Source organism: Oenanthe melanoleuca, chromosome 2 (assembly GCF_029582105.1).
Source record: "Oenanthe melanoleuca isolate GR-GAL-2019-014 chromosome 2, OMel1.0, whole genome shotgun sequence".
In the NCBI taxonomy this organism is placed as follows: domain Eukaryota; kingdom Metazoa; phylum Chordata; class Aves; order Passeriformes; family Muscicapidae; genus Oenanthe; species Oenanthe melanoleuca.
This window is the reverse complement of record NC_079335.1, coordinates 9,538,863-9,555,054: the sequence shown is the minus strand read 5'-3', so window position 1 is coordinate 9,555,054 and position 16,192 is coordinate 9,538,863. Positions and strand designations below refer to the sequence as shown.

At 39.0% G+C, this 16,192-nt stretch overlaps 1 protein-coding gene across 7 annotated transcripts in view; it reads right to left on the bottom strand.

Annotated features, from left to right (window-relative positions):
* CYRIB (CYFIP related Rac1 interactor B) overlaps window positions 1-16,192 on the bottom strand; it is a 96,342-nt gene that overhangs the window by 12,421 nt on the left and 67,729 nt on the right. For 3 of the 7 annotated variants that reach the window (XM_056484402.1, XM_056484405.1, XM_056484404.1), the window contains exon 4: window positions 4,626-4,708. In XM_056484402.1, coding sequence (XP_056340377.1) covers window positions 4,626-4,698 — 73 coding nt within the window. In that variant the 5' untranslated portion in view covers window positions 4,699-4,708. Of the gene's footprint in view, window positions 1-4,625; window positions 4,709-5,714; window positions 5,801-16,192 lie in introns of those variants that run through there. The other 4 variants (XM_056484403.1, XM_056484408.1, XM_056484406.1 and 1 more) reach the window with 3 other exon arrangements.

Here is a 16,192-nt window from a genome sequence, read left to right as displayed (position 1 = left end):
GAAATAAAACTCCCACAGTATCTTAGTGTTACATACTAGAAAAACACAAGAGAAAACAAAGTTTGTATTAGGAGAAAATAGATTTCACATACATTTCCTGCCTGGATTTTGCTGTAATTTTTGCAAATACATCTTGTTTTTGTAGTTTAATGCATAAAGAGCAGGCATTATTACCAAATATGCCTATATATAGACCTTGCAACAGTTTAACTGGTATTTTGAAAACCATCAAGAATTAGCACAGGTTAAAAAGAACCTGGTCACTCCTTTGAAAATAAATAGATACAAGAGCACCACATTGATTAGGCATCGAGTAAAAGTGGCCAGTGCTTTTCAGATCATCACAAAGGTCACATAATTTTGAAAGCTGCTGAAGACTGCTGTAAGAAATGAAGACAAAAGATGAGGGAAAAGAGCAGACAGGGAAGCACCAGTTGACTGGCAGCAGTTCATGCACGAACATGAAATGTTATAGTGAAATACAGACTAAGATGTGAAGCTCTGTAGCATTCCAGATTGTGTTGTTAAATAATGCAATCAAGACTTGTCACTTGGATTGTCTCACGCTGAGAACATCTCCTGCCTATTTAAATTTTCATGCCATTTTTTTCTTTACCCTGTGTAGTAAGGAGAGTTCATTTTTCAAGATTGGGAAGGGCAGAGCAGAAGGGCTCAGAAGAACTCCTGTTCCTCATTGCAAAACCCACCAACATGCAAACAGCTGCAGTACTGTGACCCTACATGTTTAGAAATGAAAATCATCTTCCAGATACAAATTTAGTGGTCTTCACTGGACAGCTGGCTAGGCAAATCAACACCACCATCACCTCTCAGTGTAGGATGTAAACAGCCAACTACTGTATTTCATTTCCTTAAAATGTTCCAGGAAACTTAAACCAATATTTGATAGTTAATTTTTTGGGGTGGTAGGGTTCTTTATGTGCTTGTTTATTTTGATTATTACAAACTTCTAAATATCAATCTATTTGAAAACCAAGTAGGTACTGACTTATTTCTTTTGGCATATGTTTTATTTTTGGTCAACTTAGTCCTCTCCAATAAAAGACATCTATAAACCTGATTTGTCTCAACCAATTTCCTCTGGCATCTCTAAAAGAGAGGTCAAATTTAAAAAGGAAATTTATATTATTTTATAATCCCTTTACAAAACATTTAAGATGTTATTAGAATAGGGTTAAAAGGTATGATATAAAAATCTTCAAGGCCTAATGCCAACTGACCCAGAGCAAAATTGGTTTATTTGCTTCCAAGTGCTGGTCAGGACATTGTATTCTGAAAGTCCATCACAGGGAAGAACAATGGAGGGATCACTCTTGCTAAGCACTGTTATCACCTTGAACAGATAGAGGCAGCATTCCCATATAATGGGAATGGCACCCCTCAGTATGTACCTGAGGGCTCAAGCTCCAGGACCTTCACCTAAGAATCACTAATTGTGCAACTCCTTTTCCCCAAGGTGGAGTGCACAGAGCAGGAAAGGGAGCTGCACTTCTGGAGTTACTCTTGGCAGCTAAAAAAAAGCAGCCAGCAGTGCCAGGCATGCAATTTCATGGATCTCCCTCTTCTCCTCTGTCCATTTAAGTTCCTGCTACAAGACTACAACAAGGCTGTGCCTTTATCAGCAATACTTTCCATAGAAAGAACAAACCCAGTAAGCACAGCACAGCTCACCCAGATGTCCTGAGGTTTGATATTGTGGCCACAGGAGCTGATCCCTGGTTATTCAGGGCAACTTTACTATTTTTAATCCAATAATAAGAAAAGGGAAGACTGAGGTTCTGCAAGTAAATGGGAGTTCATCTTTAATTTAATCAGAATGTTACTGCACTAGATGCAATGAACACTTAGAGTTCAGAATGGTCACACAGTAATGTATTAGAGACAGAAGAGGAGACTGGAAACAATATACAAATGCTGTTATGTGGACTAAATACTACAAAAGTGAGACAACATATTGCATGAGGGGAACACACACATTCAGTGACTATTAAAATAATATTTGGCTAGCCTACAGAGCCAGCAGGGAGAGAAATTTGGGGTTAAAAGTTTACACTGCACAGCAAACTATTTAAGCTGAGATTTTTCCCAGGGAAGAACACATCAAGTCATCTGAAACTGTCTGGGACAAAACTCACAAACAAGGGGAAAAAAAAGGCCAGACTGCTGGAGATGAAATAATTTATTCATCTCTGTTGGCATTACTATGGAGAATGCTGTCTCTGTGGCTCCTCTGAAACCTGGCCAAGTCCTCTGGAGATAATGCAGGATACTGTCAGCACTAGCTTGATACCACCATCTCAAACTACACTGTATTTTAGCTACTATTCAAATCAGTAAATTTGGAAAGGCTTTGCAACTGTGACAGTAATGACACCAATGTAAAAGCTGAGCTGTAAGCTTCTCACATTTTAGGTGGCTGTTTCACATAAACAATATTTACCTGTGCACTTTGCTCATGTTCTAATAGCACTGCACAGACTCTAAAAGAACACTCAAGACAACTATTTATTTCAAACAGGTAAGGTGAATGGCCAAAGAAAGCATAAGCTTAACCAGTGTTGAGGCAAGGAAAAGCCTACAGCTCATCATCATATTTTTTACATGGATTCTGATAGTCAGTCACACCAATCACTGGAATATAGCACCAACATAAACATCTAGGGGAAAAATAAGGGTTAGAAGTCTAAAATATTTCTAAATTTGAAATTGCAAGAACTACAAAGCCTCATGATCATTAGGTTTTAGTTCCCAATGGTACTATGTAAGAAACACTGGAGCCTGCTCACATACATGGATTTAAGAACAAAAGACTTCAAACTGCCTATTCCTGGGCCAGGCGTAACACAGAACTGGCAAATTTGTTTTTAATACAGAGCTTACTTGTCCTTCCACACAAAACCACAACATTAAGTATCACAAGATTAAGTGCCAAGTCTTGAAGAAAGATCTTGGCTGTGTCAAAGCCAAGATCCTGTCAAGGCAAGCTATCTGAAACAGAGGACAAAGAAGCATGGACACACAGTATAGCAGCAGAAACAAATGCAGAACAGGGTCCAAAATGAACAAAGAACAGTCTAACAATTCAGCCATAATATAAGTCACCTAATTTGACTGCATATGAAAGCATTTCATGTCAGCAACCTGCTTACTCCCATGCCAAATCCTGTTCATGCTCAAAACATGCATTTGAAAACAAAACTGATAGCTAAAGAATCTGTATTTTAAAATAAAAAAAGAGCAATTTTTATTGAAATTTATTTTAGAACTATGCCTCTTCTATCCAGCTAATGTGAATTTAATTTACTCCAATTAAATTTTCAATATTTGCAGATTAAGCTGGAGCTTCACAACTCCAATGGCCTCATACATGAGTACTCACATTCACTCAATTTTACCTGTTATGACAATATGCAAGAATTGGTCTTAGACAAATTTTGCTTTCTGGTTTTTGAACACAGGCCTTGATAATCTTCCCATTATGAATACTCTGTACAGCTAGCATCTTCCAGCAACAATATATTCAGAAGAGACAAGTGATAAAAATCAACACTACAGGGTAAGGGTTTAGAGAAGTTGTAACTTTAAATGTCATTGAAGCAAAACCATATTTCTTCAAGCCTTTGCTTGTATATTATAACTACTGTAAAAAACTGCTACTGTTCCATCAAACAAATGAAAAACAATTCAGGGGAAAAAAGATATAATGCATCTCAAATTATCCGTATCATAATAATTCATCAGTTTTTTATTACACTATCCCATTGTATTCTATTACATGGTCAAAATGAACTTGAACATCAATCTTAGGTTATGCTTGCTGATGTACAGCTGGCTAAAGAAACAGCACATCCCAAAAGAAAGTAATTAAACATGCATAGCAGAAGCCAGCAACACTTACCTGCCATTCTTAGGCTATACTGTATCAGGCAACAAAAACTAAAAGCAGAAATACAGACATATGTGAACCTTCTAGAGTACCTGGCAATGATCAGACAAGCTACATGTCTCCTCTTTTCAAAATCAATTTCATCTCTATACACATTGAGACCCCCTTTTAAGAAGGCATGAGTTTAAATTTCAGTGCCAGATCCAGTAAGGTTCACATATAACCTTTGACATGAAGATGCTGGAGCTATGAATAGCTGTTGTGAGCCAGCCTGTGCATGCAGCATTATTAAGTCACAATGGAAGTGACAAGAATCAGGTTTCATTTGCAGTTCTTCCTTTAAGGAGCATAGGACAAAACTCACAAATTTGAGTAAGTCAGTTGCAGCTTCAGTAAGTCTTCAAATAATTACAACTATTCTTAACATTTTGATTAAAAGTAGGAAGAATTTTGGTTAAAAAAAAACAAGAACTAAATCAGGTTTCAACAGTCAAATGCAATTTGAAAGCCTTTCCTAACATAAAGATTTTACATTTTAGGATCTGAGGATATTTTAGAACAGGTTATTGCTTTCTACCAAGGTTCACTGAACAATTATTCATAGCTCAGGCATGCAAAGCAGTTAGAAGAATGGCAAAATGAAAACATACATTTAGTACATGACAAATGCAGTCTACTGCAGGCAAAGAGTAATAGATATATAAAATCATCTTCTCACTTTCAAAATCAAGGAAAAAATTTGGCCCCTGCTCAAGGTCTGTGCATGTCAAAACTTTTAGAAGGTTCCCCATGTTAAGGTACCTGCCAAGACAAGAATGAGAGAAAAGAAAATTTTCTTTTATAAGAAAGAACACCCCAAATGTAGTTGATTGAAGCAGTGGGAAAAGACCAGAGTTCCATCAGGCACGAACCCGTCCTTCAGGCTGGGTGAAGGGACATCCCCACCTCGAGGACACACAGCTGGTGGCCCCAGCAGTGCAGGATTCCTGTAAGAAGTGACTGTGTCACCAACCTCACAGCTGCCCCTTTGGGAAAGGGGCAGAATCCAACCAAAGGCTCTGCCAGGGACTGTTCTGTCCCAGCACACCCTAGCACCAGTGTCCTGAGCAGGAGTACTGCCTTGAGGGCCAAGTACCAGATTTGAAAGCTTTAGCCATGCTAGATTTTAACCTGATGAGACAACAGAAGGAAAAAGCTTTAATTTTGTCAGCCCTTGCAATTGTGTCAGAAGGCCATTGTAGAAAACCACATCATGATACATCATTTCAGTGTGCAGAAAATGCTAACAAAGATATGCCACAGATCTTTTACACAAGTTGCCTAAAACATCTGTGAAACTCAGACAGCTTCACTGCAGACTTTTGGATGTAAAAAAACCACACATTAACTGCACGATGAATGACCAAAGCAGGATCAGGAATGATTCAGCACTCACTCTTGTGTACGAGAGGATTACAGTGAGCAACTGCTCAGCACAGATTACCATGGCATACTGACAGAATTTCTCATTTCATGATTACTTGATTTGCAGGCAGATGGATGGACATCACTGACCACAGAGACCCAAAATGACTAAGCACATGGAAAGAAAATTTACACAGCAGCATGATGGTGGCTTGGATATTACTGGAGAGGGGGGGAAAAAAAGAGGGGAAAAAAAAAAAAAAAAAAGGAACAGAAAAAACACATGCAACTCTTTCAAATTCCAACTTTGCAATTGAGTCCCCTGGCCTTCACTGCAGCAGGTATAAGCAACCCTACTGTTACCATCTGAAATGCACCAGCTGTGAAGGGCTGAGAGACTTACTTTCAAAATCCAAGAAAAAATGTGCTGCATTGTGGTCTATGTCCCTGGTTAGCACCTTAATGAGATTACCCATGCCAGCCAACCTAAAAATAAAAATGGCAAAATAATTTAGTTCCAATAACCATTTCCTATTTTAAGTACACGCCTGGGTTTCACTGGAACAGGGCTCTCACTGCATTTTGCACTCAGGATTCATCAGTTTCTGGTGGGGAGCAGAACTCCTGCACAGTACAGTGCATTTCCATGCCCCTTCTTCTTAGAGAGCAGTGATTGTTGAAAAACTGGAAAAGTTACAATCTTTGATGAAAATAAAGATGTGAATTACTGGCTCTTTTTCATCTTTGTTTAATACATATAAAGAACATCAGATCTATGATGACTGAGCAATTGTTTTGCATAACTGCAGCACTCAATACCAAACAAACCCATTATTGTCTAGGACAAAAAGAACCTCAAATGGTGTCATCACAGCACGTTTTTACTACCTCTCTGTAATCCAAAACAGATTTTGGAAAGTCTCTCAGTAGTAGTCATCAGTGGCCAATGAACAGCTTTCCCAATAAATCACAGTTACAAGCAAAACAAAAACTAGACTTTTCCAAAACCCGGAGAAAAATCAAGTTTCAACAGTTCTTCTTATGTTTGCTGTCACATCCCAGCTAAAAGAAATGGAAAGTGGAAGAAAATTAAATAGTTGTTAGATCACTTGAGATCAGATAAATTATCAAAACAGTTTCAAATGTTACCATAAGTTTCAGAAATCAATACCTGCAGGAGTATGAAAACTGCATTTCATAACAAAGCAGCCTTTTCATGAACCTTTCCATACTTTACAGAGGCTGAAAATAATACCTACTAACCATTGCTCTGAAATGACAAGACCACACTAGAGTGCTACTGCAAGACAAGCAACACACACCCAAAAATCTCATCTCAAATTATTTAAGAATAACCATCAACAATCTGACAATTAGATTCAAGCAAAAGATATTAAAAAATCAATTTTCGAATTGATTTGGTTGGTCTAACAATACCCACCAACCAGTATATGCCCTATTTTTTTCCTGATTTTACCTTTACTGAAGAATCATATTTACCTGGATGGAAATTGCATGACACCAGGAATCATTATTTATTAGGAGTCAAGGAAACTGAAGCAATGTGAACTGTAAACAAATTGTCTCACAAAACAAATTTTCAGAACCTGTGCTGACAGATTTCTTGGTCAAACTAAGAACAGCCTATGATTTAGTTTTTGGGATCTGCAAGATGCAGCAATCAGACAAAGCTTGAGAAGGAAGAGGCAATTAATCTCAAGTTGCTGAAAAAAACCACAAGTCTTTGCTCCAACAGCTTCTACAGAATGACCAGATGACTGCCAAGAATCCAGACTTCTGGCACTGTGACTCTGAGTGTAACCCAGGTGACCACAGGGGACTCTGCACACAGAGCTTCATCAGGAGGTGTACACCGGCTTTTTCACATGCTCAACCTTCTCCCTGAAACTCAAGGAAATGAAAGACCTGCTTCATAACAATTAGAACTTATTTACTGGAAATTCAGATCAGACTTCTCAGCCTGTGAAAAGCACCTATTAATTCAAGGAATTTTTAAATTAGGGTGTCTGGCTGAGAGACTCTTCTTGAAAACTAATCCACTAAAACATGGTTCTTCAGAGGCAGCTTTTCCAGGATCTTCTATCCCATAGCATAGCAAACTATTTTAAAGTTACACGTGCACCAGTGCTGTGTAAACATGCAACAGCAGAAAGCAGAGAAATTGCTTTTCCATATCTCTCAAGTGTGTTCTGTAACACAGGATTGAATAAACCACTTTATTTCAGAGTTTTCCAGATTATGAATGTTGTTCTTGTTGGGGAGCAGACAGAGGCATCCTTAAACAAATATTTTCAACAGGGCCAATAAAAAACCAGAAGTAGAAGCTGCATGATGGTGATCCAGTTTACAGATTCATATTTAAAAATCAAACTTCAACCTCAGAACAGCATATCACATCTCAACTTCAACATTAACAAACAAGCAGCAAACACGTGGCAGTGAAAAGTGTTAATGGTCTAAAGTGAACTCCTGTACCTGCAATTTCTGCTGTGCTTCAGCTGCACCATCCCTTCCTCCAACCAAATATTTTCCATATCTCAAAAAAATGCCTCTGTGTAGGCTTTGCCTTTGTTTTGATATTAACCAGTCTCCTAAGAGTTTACAGGCTCATGCACATGGCTTAAATATTGGATAATATTACTTATGAAGGTCAGAGTAGGGGCATGCTTATAGGGTTCAAATATTTTGAAGCTAAGTTCACAGGAGAGCACACAGGCACTGCAGAACAGATTGTTTAACCAAGCACCTACCACCTCCTAATACAAGTAGGGAGTTGGGGACTTGGTTTTGCAAGACAAATACCTTCATTCCTCTGGAAAGTTTCCCAGGAAGAATATATGGTTTCTTTTCCAGGAGTTAAGTTTAATAAATAGAGAAGCATAATAAAAATTTTGGCAGTACAATGAAACAGTCAATGGGATGTTCAATCAAAAGATGCAACTGATCTAAAGGTAAGAGCTCAGTGAAGAGCCTCCCTGAGCAAAGGAGAGAAATTGATGGTAATGGATTCATTCAACTATGACAGCAGCAAGATGACAAGATGTGCTATAGGAATGTATTTCAACTTACATGAACACAAAGCTGCTTGAACACTTGTTCGTAATGAAGTTCCCAACAACCCTCTCCTTTCATGTGTTCATTGTACTGAAAAAATCTTGATAAATTTTAGTCACATCAGAGTTTTACAACACAAGATTGCTCAATCACATTTGCTTTCTCAGCAGCAAAATAGTCACTATATATTCAGGTTTTATACAGTGCATGGAAATCTAGCTGAAACTGGACAAACCCAGTATTTCTGAAATTTGATTCAAGATGCACTGTAACATTTACTCAAGCATCTCAAGCATTCCTTAAAACTGGAAGACCTGATGTGTTTTAAGAACTGTGAAAACAACCATTTCTCCCAGCTGAAATCCAAAAAGACTTCAGGCTATGGAGAGCTTGAAAACTCAATTTAGATAAATATTGAGAAGATGTAATTTCTCTAGCACTTTTTTGGAGGATGCTTTTTCTCAGCTTAGCATTCCAGGTAATGAATGCAAGAGCAAAAAAGGTCAGAACCTACTCTTCTGGAAAAGCTAAGCACCCCCTTCTCAAGCTCTGAAATGACCTTTTAGAAACAGGACCATGGTGCCATCTGTGGGATTTCCCAGATTCATGGAAGCAGCTGCAGGTCAATATGCCACAGCTAGGGTTAGATGGTCCTTCACTTCTGTACATTATTTCCCTTTAGAAGGTATACCTGAGCAGTAGGCAGCTCTGACCTGTTGTACTCAGAGGGAACACTACATAAGGGAAAATGAAATCTGACCTTTCAGAGAAGGTGCTGTGTGAGCAGAATACCTGGACCAATCTAGAGTAAAGCACCCTAGCTCAGAGATGCATCAGGCCCTGACAGATAAGATTTACTAGAGATTCTTGTCTTGTTCAAGATGGCCCATCATTTGCAGTATTTCTGGGTTTAAAATACATGAAAGAAGGACTGCTACTGGCTCTAACACTAAAGATGATGACAATTTGCACATAGCATAAAAAGCTAATCTACAAATCCAGCTACTGACAATTAGCTTCAGTGCCCTCTTCTGCTATTTGATGTCCTGTAAAAGCAACACCAGCATTTTGGTAGTTCTGTGAATTACCTTTCTAATTAACCACATAGTGGCATGCCCAGCCAGTATTACCAAGCTCTCTCACAATTTCCTTGCAAGTCCAGAACTTCATCTGAACTAAGTTAAATTACTAGTTTAGAAAGTTAGATGTGGTTCCAGTTCCCTGACACTGAGCTTCCATTGCCTAATCAAGAACATCTCCCAGCACTTACTGCACCCTTCTTGAGCACGTTGCTACATCAATCATTTCTAACTCAAGAAAGACTTAAGCCTGTATGAAAACCAAAACCATCAGCAAGCCCTGCTGTTCATTCATGTCCTGTAGCTGGGGTTTGTTTTGGAGTCAAATAGCTGACTCAGAGCATTGATTGGAGGTGACCTCTGGGGGTGCTAACCCACCTTTTCACCCACAACTGTTCCAGCACAAATGGAAAAAAATGCACATTGAAGTTGGAATCCCTATCAAGAAGAATCCTACATATTGCAATCACTAACATCAAAACATTCATATGTCCAGCCTGAAGACTTTTCCACAGCTTCAGACCATCACCCTCTACCCAATTTTATTTGGTATTCTCATTCAGAATATGATACACTTCAAAACCCGCAAACCAATTTCTCTCCCAGAGGCATTACTGAATTTAAAATTTTATAGCGCAGTGTCCAGAGGCAAATCATTAGGTAAACTAACAGCCTAAGACTCAGTAAAAGCACACATTTAAACCACTGAAGTTTTCTCCTGCCACGAATGCAACATCACGAGATGGGAGCAGAACAAAAATACTAGCTTCTGTCCAAAAACTGACTGTCCCTGTGAGGCTGCCCAGAATCCCTGCTGGCATGCTCTGCACTCCAGCACAATAGTCGAGCCACGTGGAGCAGGTTATGGGAAACCAGAGCACAAGCCAGGAACATGGCTTAAACTTGACCTACTTGCAGAGGAAGACATACGGAATGCCACATTGGATTAGGCTGATTTGGCCCATTACAGCCTTATGGGGTTGCATGATGCTGCGTGTGGAGTGCTGATCAGACAAGCGGAAAGCAAAGGCATATTTTCCAAACAAGTCTTGCACGCATGCCCTTCCTGTGGAAAACATCCCAACACATCTCAGTGCCCCCTGCCCCCCGGGCTAAGCCCAGGGGAAATGCAATAGGAATACGCAATGCAAGTAAATTCATCTGAGCACTAAAGAAATTTCCCCTCTCACACCTGGAAGAAAAGCTGCATTACAAAAGACAGTGCTTGCAACTAGTGAGCAGCTGGAGAACTTAACTCTCATTACAGGCAAAACACTACAAAGATATAAATAAGTGATACTTTCTATTGGGTTTTTGTTCTATTGCAAGAATAATATTTTTTCAAACTATTTTTAAAAAACAGTTAAATAAATAGATAAAAAAAATTTGTTGTGATCCCTGAAGAAAATCTGCTTCAAGAGAGCATCAACTTCCTTTTTGGATATGCATAGGCTATTCCCAAAACTAAAATCTGCAATATGAAAATGGTACTCCCTGAAAATCTCGTATGTACTTAAGCACAACACTATATGGAAAACACATCTAAAGAAACAAGAAACATTTTGTTCCTAGGATTTGAGTTTTAAATTTTCACTTGGTCATGTAAGTGTGCCATAAACCACCAATTCAAAGATATTTTGGCAAAACAGTAAGTAAAAAACATGCACAGCATTAAAAGTCTAGCATTAAAGTGGAATGTTATAACACTTGCAATGTTACTACATAAACAAAACACTTACTGAATGTCTCCCTACACTGTTTTTCTAGATGAATAATCCTATCAGCCTGTTTCAAGGCTTATTGAACAGTATCTAGCCATGAACAGGGAGAAGGAAAAAAAAAAAAAAAAAAAGAAGAAAAAAGCAATGAGGCAGCAGATAGGTGTCTGCCCACATCAGCTGAATGCAGGGCAGCCCTTAGCAACACATGGCATCACGGCCTGGCAGCCTATGAGATCCCATGTGCCTTCCTCTGCCAATGAAGCAGCAAAGCCTCACAACCAGTGAGAACATTTCTGCCCTCAGCCTGAAATGCTAGAGACTGCTGCAGAGATGGAAACAGCCTGGTAACATGCACTGCAGGAATCACTCTTTTTTGATGGCTGCAATATTCTCCCCAGATACAAACGTGTTTTTCCTAGACTAATGCATATTTATTTCTCTTCTGAATAGTGCTAGAGCAGCAGAGATGCCTTCTGACACATTCTATTTTCATCTACTGGTATTAGTGGTGTTTTAAAACAATAAAAATCTGCCGTCATATAAAATCCCAAAGCAATATACATACCAGAAAATAAATAATTAGAGTCAATATAAAAAAAAAAAAAATAGTAGCTATCACTCATTATCATCTTTAGATTTAGGAAGAAGAAGCTTGGTGCCATTAGCTTGAAACAAGTTATATTTTGGATAAGCTGGTTTCATTTTCAGGATTCATCACAGCTCTAGTAACTCCATTAACATTAAAGGTAACAGTTTGAATTGTGTCACCTGTGTAAATGTGCTGAATCAAACATGAGTGAAGTGCCAGAACCACCCCCAATTCTGCACAAAACATGCAGTTTTACTTCATTGATGGACATGTTTTCCAAGCAAGCACTAAGACTCCAGCAGTTTTTACAGACACTTTTGGGACAGCGTTCCCAGTCCAAACCCAGACCCGCACACGGCTCGGCACTGCTGACACCCAGTGGCCACAAACCAGGGACTGCAAACCAACCACAAGAAGAGTAAAATATATGCAGGCCAAAAATCCCCTTCCAAACCCCTAAAACAGCCTATATCACTGAATTATTGGGGCTTCAATCATTAGCATCTTATCTGAAAACTAGAAAAAATAAATTGTACAGCCAGATAGGAAATGCTTTTGTACAGGAAAGTAAGTATTCAGACTACTGAAAAGCTGTTTGAAGCTGCCTCTGATGTCAATTCATTTGGCTAAACTGACTTTATACAATAACCTGTTTTAGCTGAAGCTGTTTTGGGTTGGGGTTTGTTAGGTTTTTTGGATTTTTTTTTGAGCTCACACATCATCAATAAAGTCTCCTTTAGAACAAAACTGAATTCAAAACTTGTCATATCAGGAGGATGGATGTCTGCCAGGGAAAACAGACTAGTGAATAGACTCACATTCCTCAAAACCAGAATTGTAAAGTATGGTTAGAGGAGTGTTTATTCAGTCCATTTTTTCTCTTAGACGAAACCAAGAGAAAGGCACTGAAGAATACACAGTTTCTTTAGAAGCAGTCTTACAGCCTTGTTAATTTGGGAACATTTTAGCGGCACAGCTGACACTGAATAACCTATTTGACAGGGGCTGCAATAAAATAACTAAGCATGCTCACACAAGTCTGGAATAAACCCAATTTGTCTGGAAGAATTACGCTTGTTTTTAAAACAGAACTCGTATTGAACAGGGCAGAGACTGTGCTCCAGAAATCTGCTCAGATTTACCCTTCAACAAGTAACTGCATCATTTTTCCAAGCATGAATCTGGGGTTGAAAAGTAATTAATTACGCTTTCCTTTTTCAAAGGTACACAAGCCCAATGTACTTTAACTTAATTCTGCAAAATGCTCTTTTTAATTCCATTACATTGCAGCCATGGGGAAAACCCATCTTTTTCAGCTCAGGGACATTTCCACTGGAAGGCAATTTAGCAATTCACACTCAGCATTGTCCTCCTGCAGCGCTGCCATTCCCCAACAGAGGCCGCTGCCCTACCGGGATATTCCAGAGACCGGGAGCTGGAGCAGCATCCCCGGGACCAGCCGTGTCCTCCTGCCCAAACCCTGCCTTCAGCACCAGCCCTACCCTGGAGCAAATCGGCTACTAAAGATACAAAAAAGCTATTTAATAAGAGCTGCGGCAGATCTACATTTTTTTTATTGTTTTAGAGAAAAGCTGCTCACCCTACAAAAGATGACATGGCTTTAGGACTGTTCTATACTATAACATTACTAAGAAAGTTTCATATTTCCAGGATGTCAGCCTATAATTTAAGAACCCTCAAGCTCTCATCTCCAAAAAAAACCCAAAACAAACCCAACAATAATTTGTATGGTAAGTCATTCTTGTGGCAATCACTTCTGTATAAAGAAAAAAAACAAAACCCCAACTAAAAATAAAAAAAGCCCAAAATCCCCAAAACAAAACCTGCAAGTTTTAGCTAAATGTTAAAAGAGTAGCATGTTTTCAATTCCTAACTAGTCCAGCTGATGTGCCATTTTTAGTTAGTATTTCATACATGAAACAGCACTCCTCTTCCAGCCTAGTTTGATTTGGAAATGGTTTTCTTTCAGAGGAGCTGAATTCCCATCTAGCAGACTGGCACACATGTCAGTAGCACAGCTGGGTGAAGCTGCACTGAGGATCCCACAGCCTTGGCAGTGCTGCCATCTAATGCACCAGGACAAGGAGTACAAGCACCCACATCCCTCTGCAACACTCAGGAAAAATGTTTTCTCCAAGTTCACTCCCAAAAATATTGCATCCCTTCAGTGCCTTGGCTTGCAATTCTGCACTAACAATGTCATGACAAATTATCTCATCAAATGGATGGATATAAATAACCAACATATTCCATCTCAAGGGAGTCCTACTGGACTGTCACAGTGCTGAACCACAAATCTTGTGTATGAACCTGACACTGACTGTCCACCTGAGAATTCAGTTCAGTGACAGAGCAGCTCTGAAATATTAAGGAGGAAATGAAGGCCCCATAGCTTTCCAAATCACAGAGCTGGAAGGGCAGGTTTCCATATTTCAGGACAGCTTTCTGATTATTCTGGACTTTCCTTTTTCTGAGACACAGACACAGTATGTTTGCAGGATACAGAAGGCTAATGAAGCACATCAAGATGATGATGGTACAACAGAGGATGAGTAGCAGGATGATGCTCCTTCCCATCCCATCTGTTTTCAGAAACAGTAACAGACAGGCATTAGGCAGGGCAGAGGGATAAAATTGGTCTCTATATGGTTTTTTATTTATTTGAAGTTTCAAAAGTGACTTCTTGAAAGATCAAGGATCTACAGCCATGTTTGTTACATCCAGCTACTTGTTCAGATCACCTCAAAAGACAAACCACCAACTACTTTTACTAAACCTTGATAGTTTTTCTAGTTGGAAAAAACAAGTCTTAAAAAAATCCCAGCTAAACAAAAAAAAGGTCCACCTGACCCCAGTGATCCAGATTTCTCAAGCTGTGCAAATATGGTAATTTTTAATCCCATTTTCCATGTCTCCCATCATCTCAAATTTTATTTTAAGCTTTAAACCAAACAAAAGGTACCCAGTAAGGCTAAGATATTATAAGATAATTCATTTTCATCCACCTGTTGGAAATATGGAGAAACATTTACTATTCTTCAGTGATATTATACAACCTAAAATCCATTAAGATCAGTAAATACACAGAATATCATGCAGAGCTATGATTTTCTGCAGTGGTCCATCTGTGAAGTCTACAGGTCCATCCCATCTCCTCTCACAAGAAGTTTGCAGCAGCTCCTGGGGAAAACCAGGTACACAGGCAGAATGGAAAGACATTAGGAATATTGAATACATTTAATAATCACATCTGGCTCTGAAAAATACTCCATCTGAAAATACATACTAGAAGAACCACAATACATGGTATCCCTGTTCCTTAAGCACCTGGTCACACAAAGGTTCAGGTTTTACTGACTATTAAGCTTTTTTTCAAGTTTTAACCTTATTCAACAGTAACATTTAGTTCAGTTTGTCCCATTTTTTAAAACTTAACCAAACTTTTCCATAGTCTCCACTTCTTTACATGTTTCTTGAGTAGGGTTTATCAGTCCCTCCCAACTCTGAACACTGGTGATTCCCTGATGATTTATTATCCTGTCAAGCATCTGGCAGTAACTTTGTCTTGGCATAGCTGGAGAAGTTGAATGCATCAGGAGTCTGACACCCAGCTTCTGCTGAAGTGGACACCACGCCACCTTGACTTACAAACACTCTCCCTTCAATCTCTGAAACACTGTTGGCTCTACACAGAAAGTAGAAGTTATTTGCCATGTGCTGTAGTCATTTGCTGAACAGCATTCTTCTTCCTGCAGGCTGTATCATTCCCAGCAATGCACCCTGAGTTTTCCTAGTTTTTCTGGATGACTCTCACCTTCCTGAGCTGAAGCAGCACTGCTCTAGTAGAGGAATAAGTGGAAGGTGTGAAAGGATATGCAAAACCAAGTGCACACATGCAGAGGGAAGAAAGGTGGTGATCCTGGAGCTTGGACTTGCCTAGGTGGATGCATGGTCTGAGTCACTTTAGTGACTTTTCTAAGGTATAATTTGCAAATCCACACACTGCTGTTAATTAGAAAGTCTGCACTAGTTTCAACTGCAGCTTTAACAATACCCTCAAGGACTATGTAAGTAAAAGCTATTCAAGGAAAAAGGTACTACTACTGCTAGCATTGGATGTTCTTCCATTAGCTTATTGAAGATTTAGAAAATATTGCTGTTTGCTTGCCCAGTTTCTAGACTCATTCCTTAACCCAGAGACACAAGTGAGTAAGCAAGAAGGACTGTGGACCTGAACAAACAATATCATAAACTCTCCAAAGAATGACAAAAATGTGACAGTTCATCACAACCTGCAATTCTGCAAAGTATTTTAAAACATGAATTGTGCACTAAAATAAAGAAAATTACTTCAGTAATACATCTATATGCTGTATATTCCTAATTCTGAGTTGAG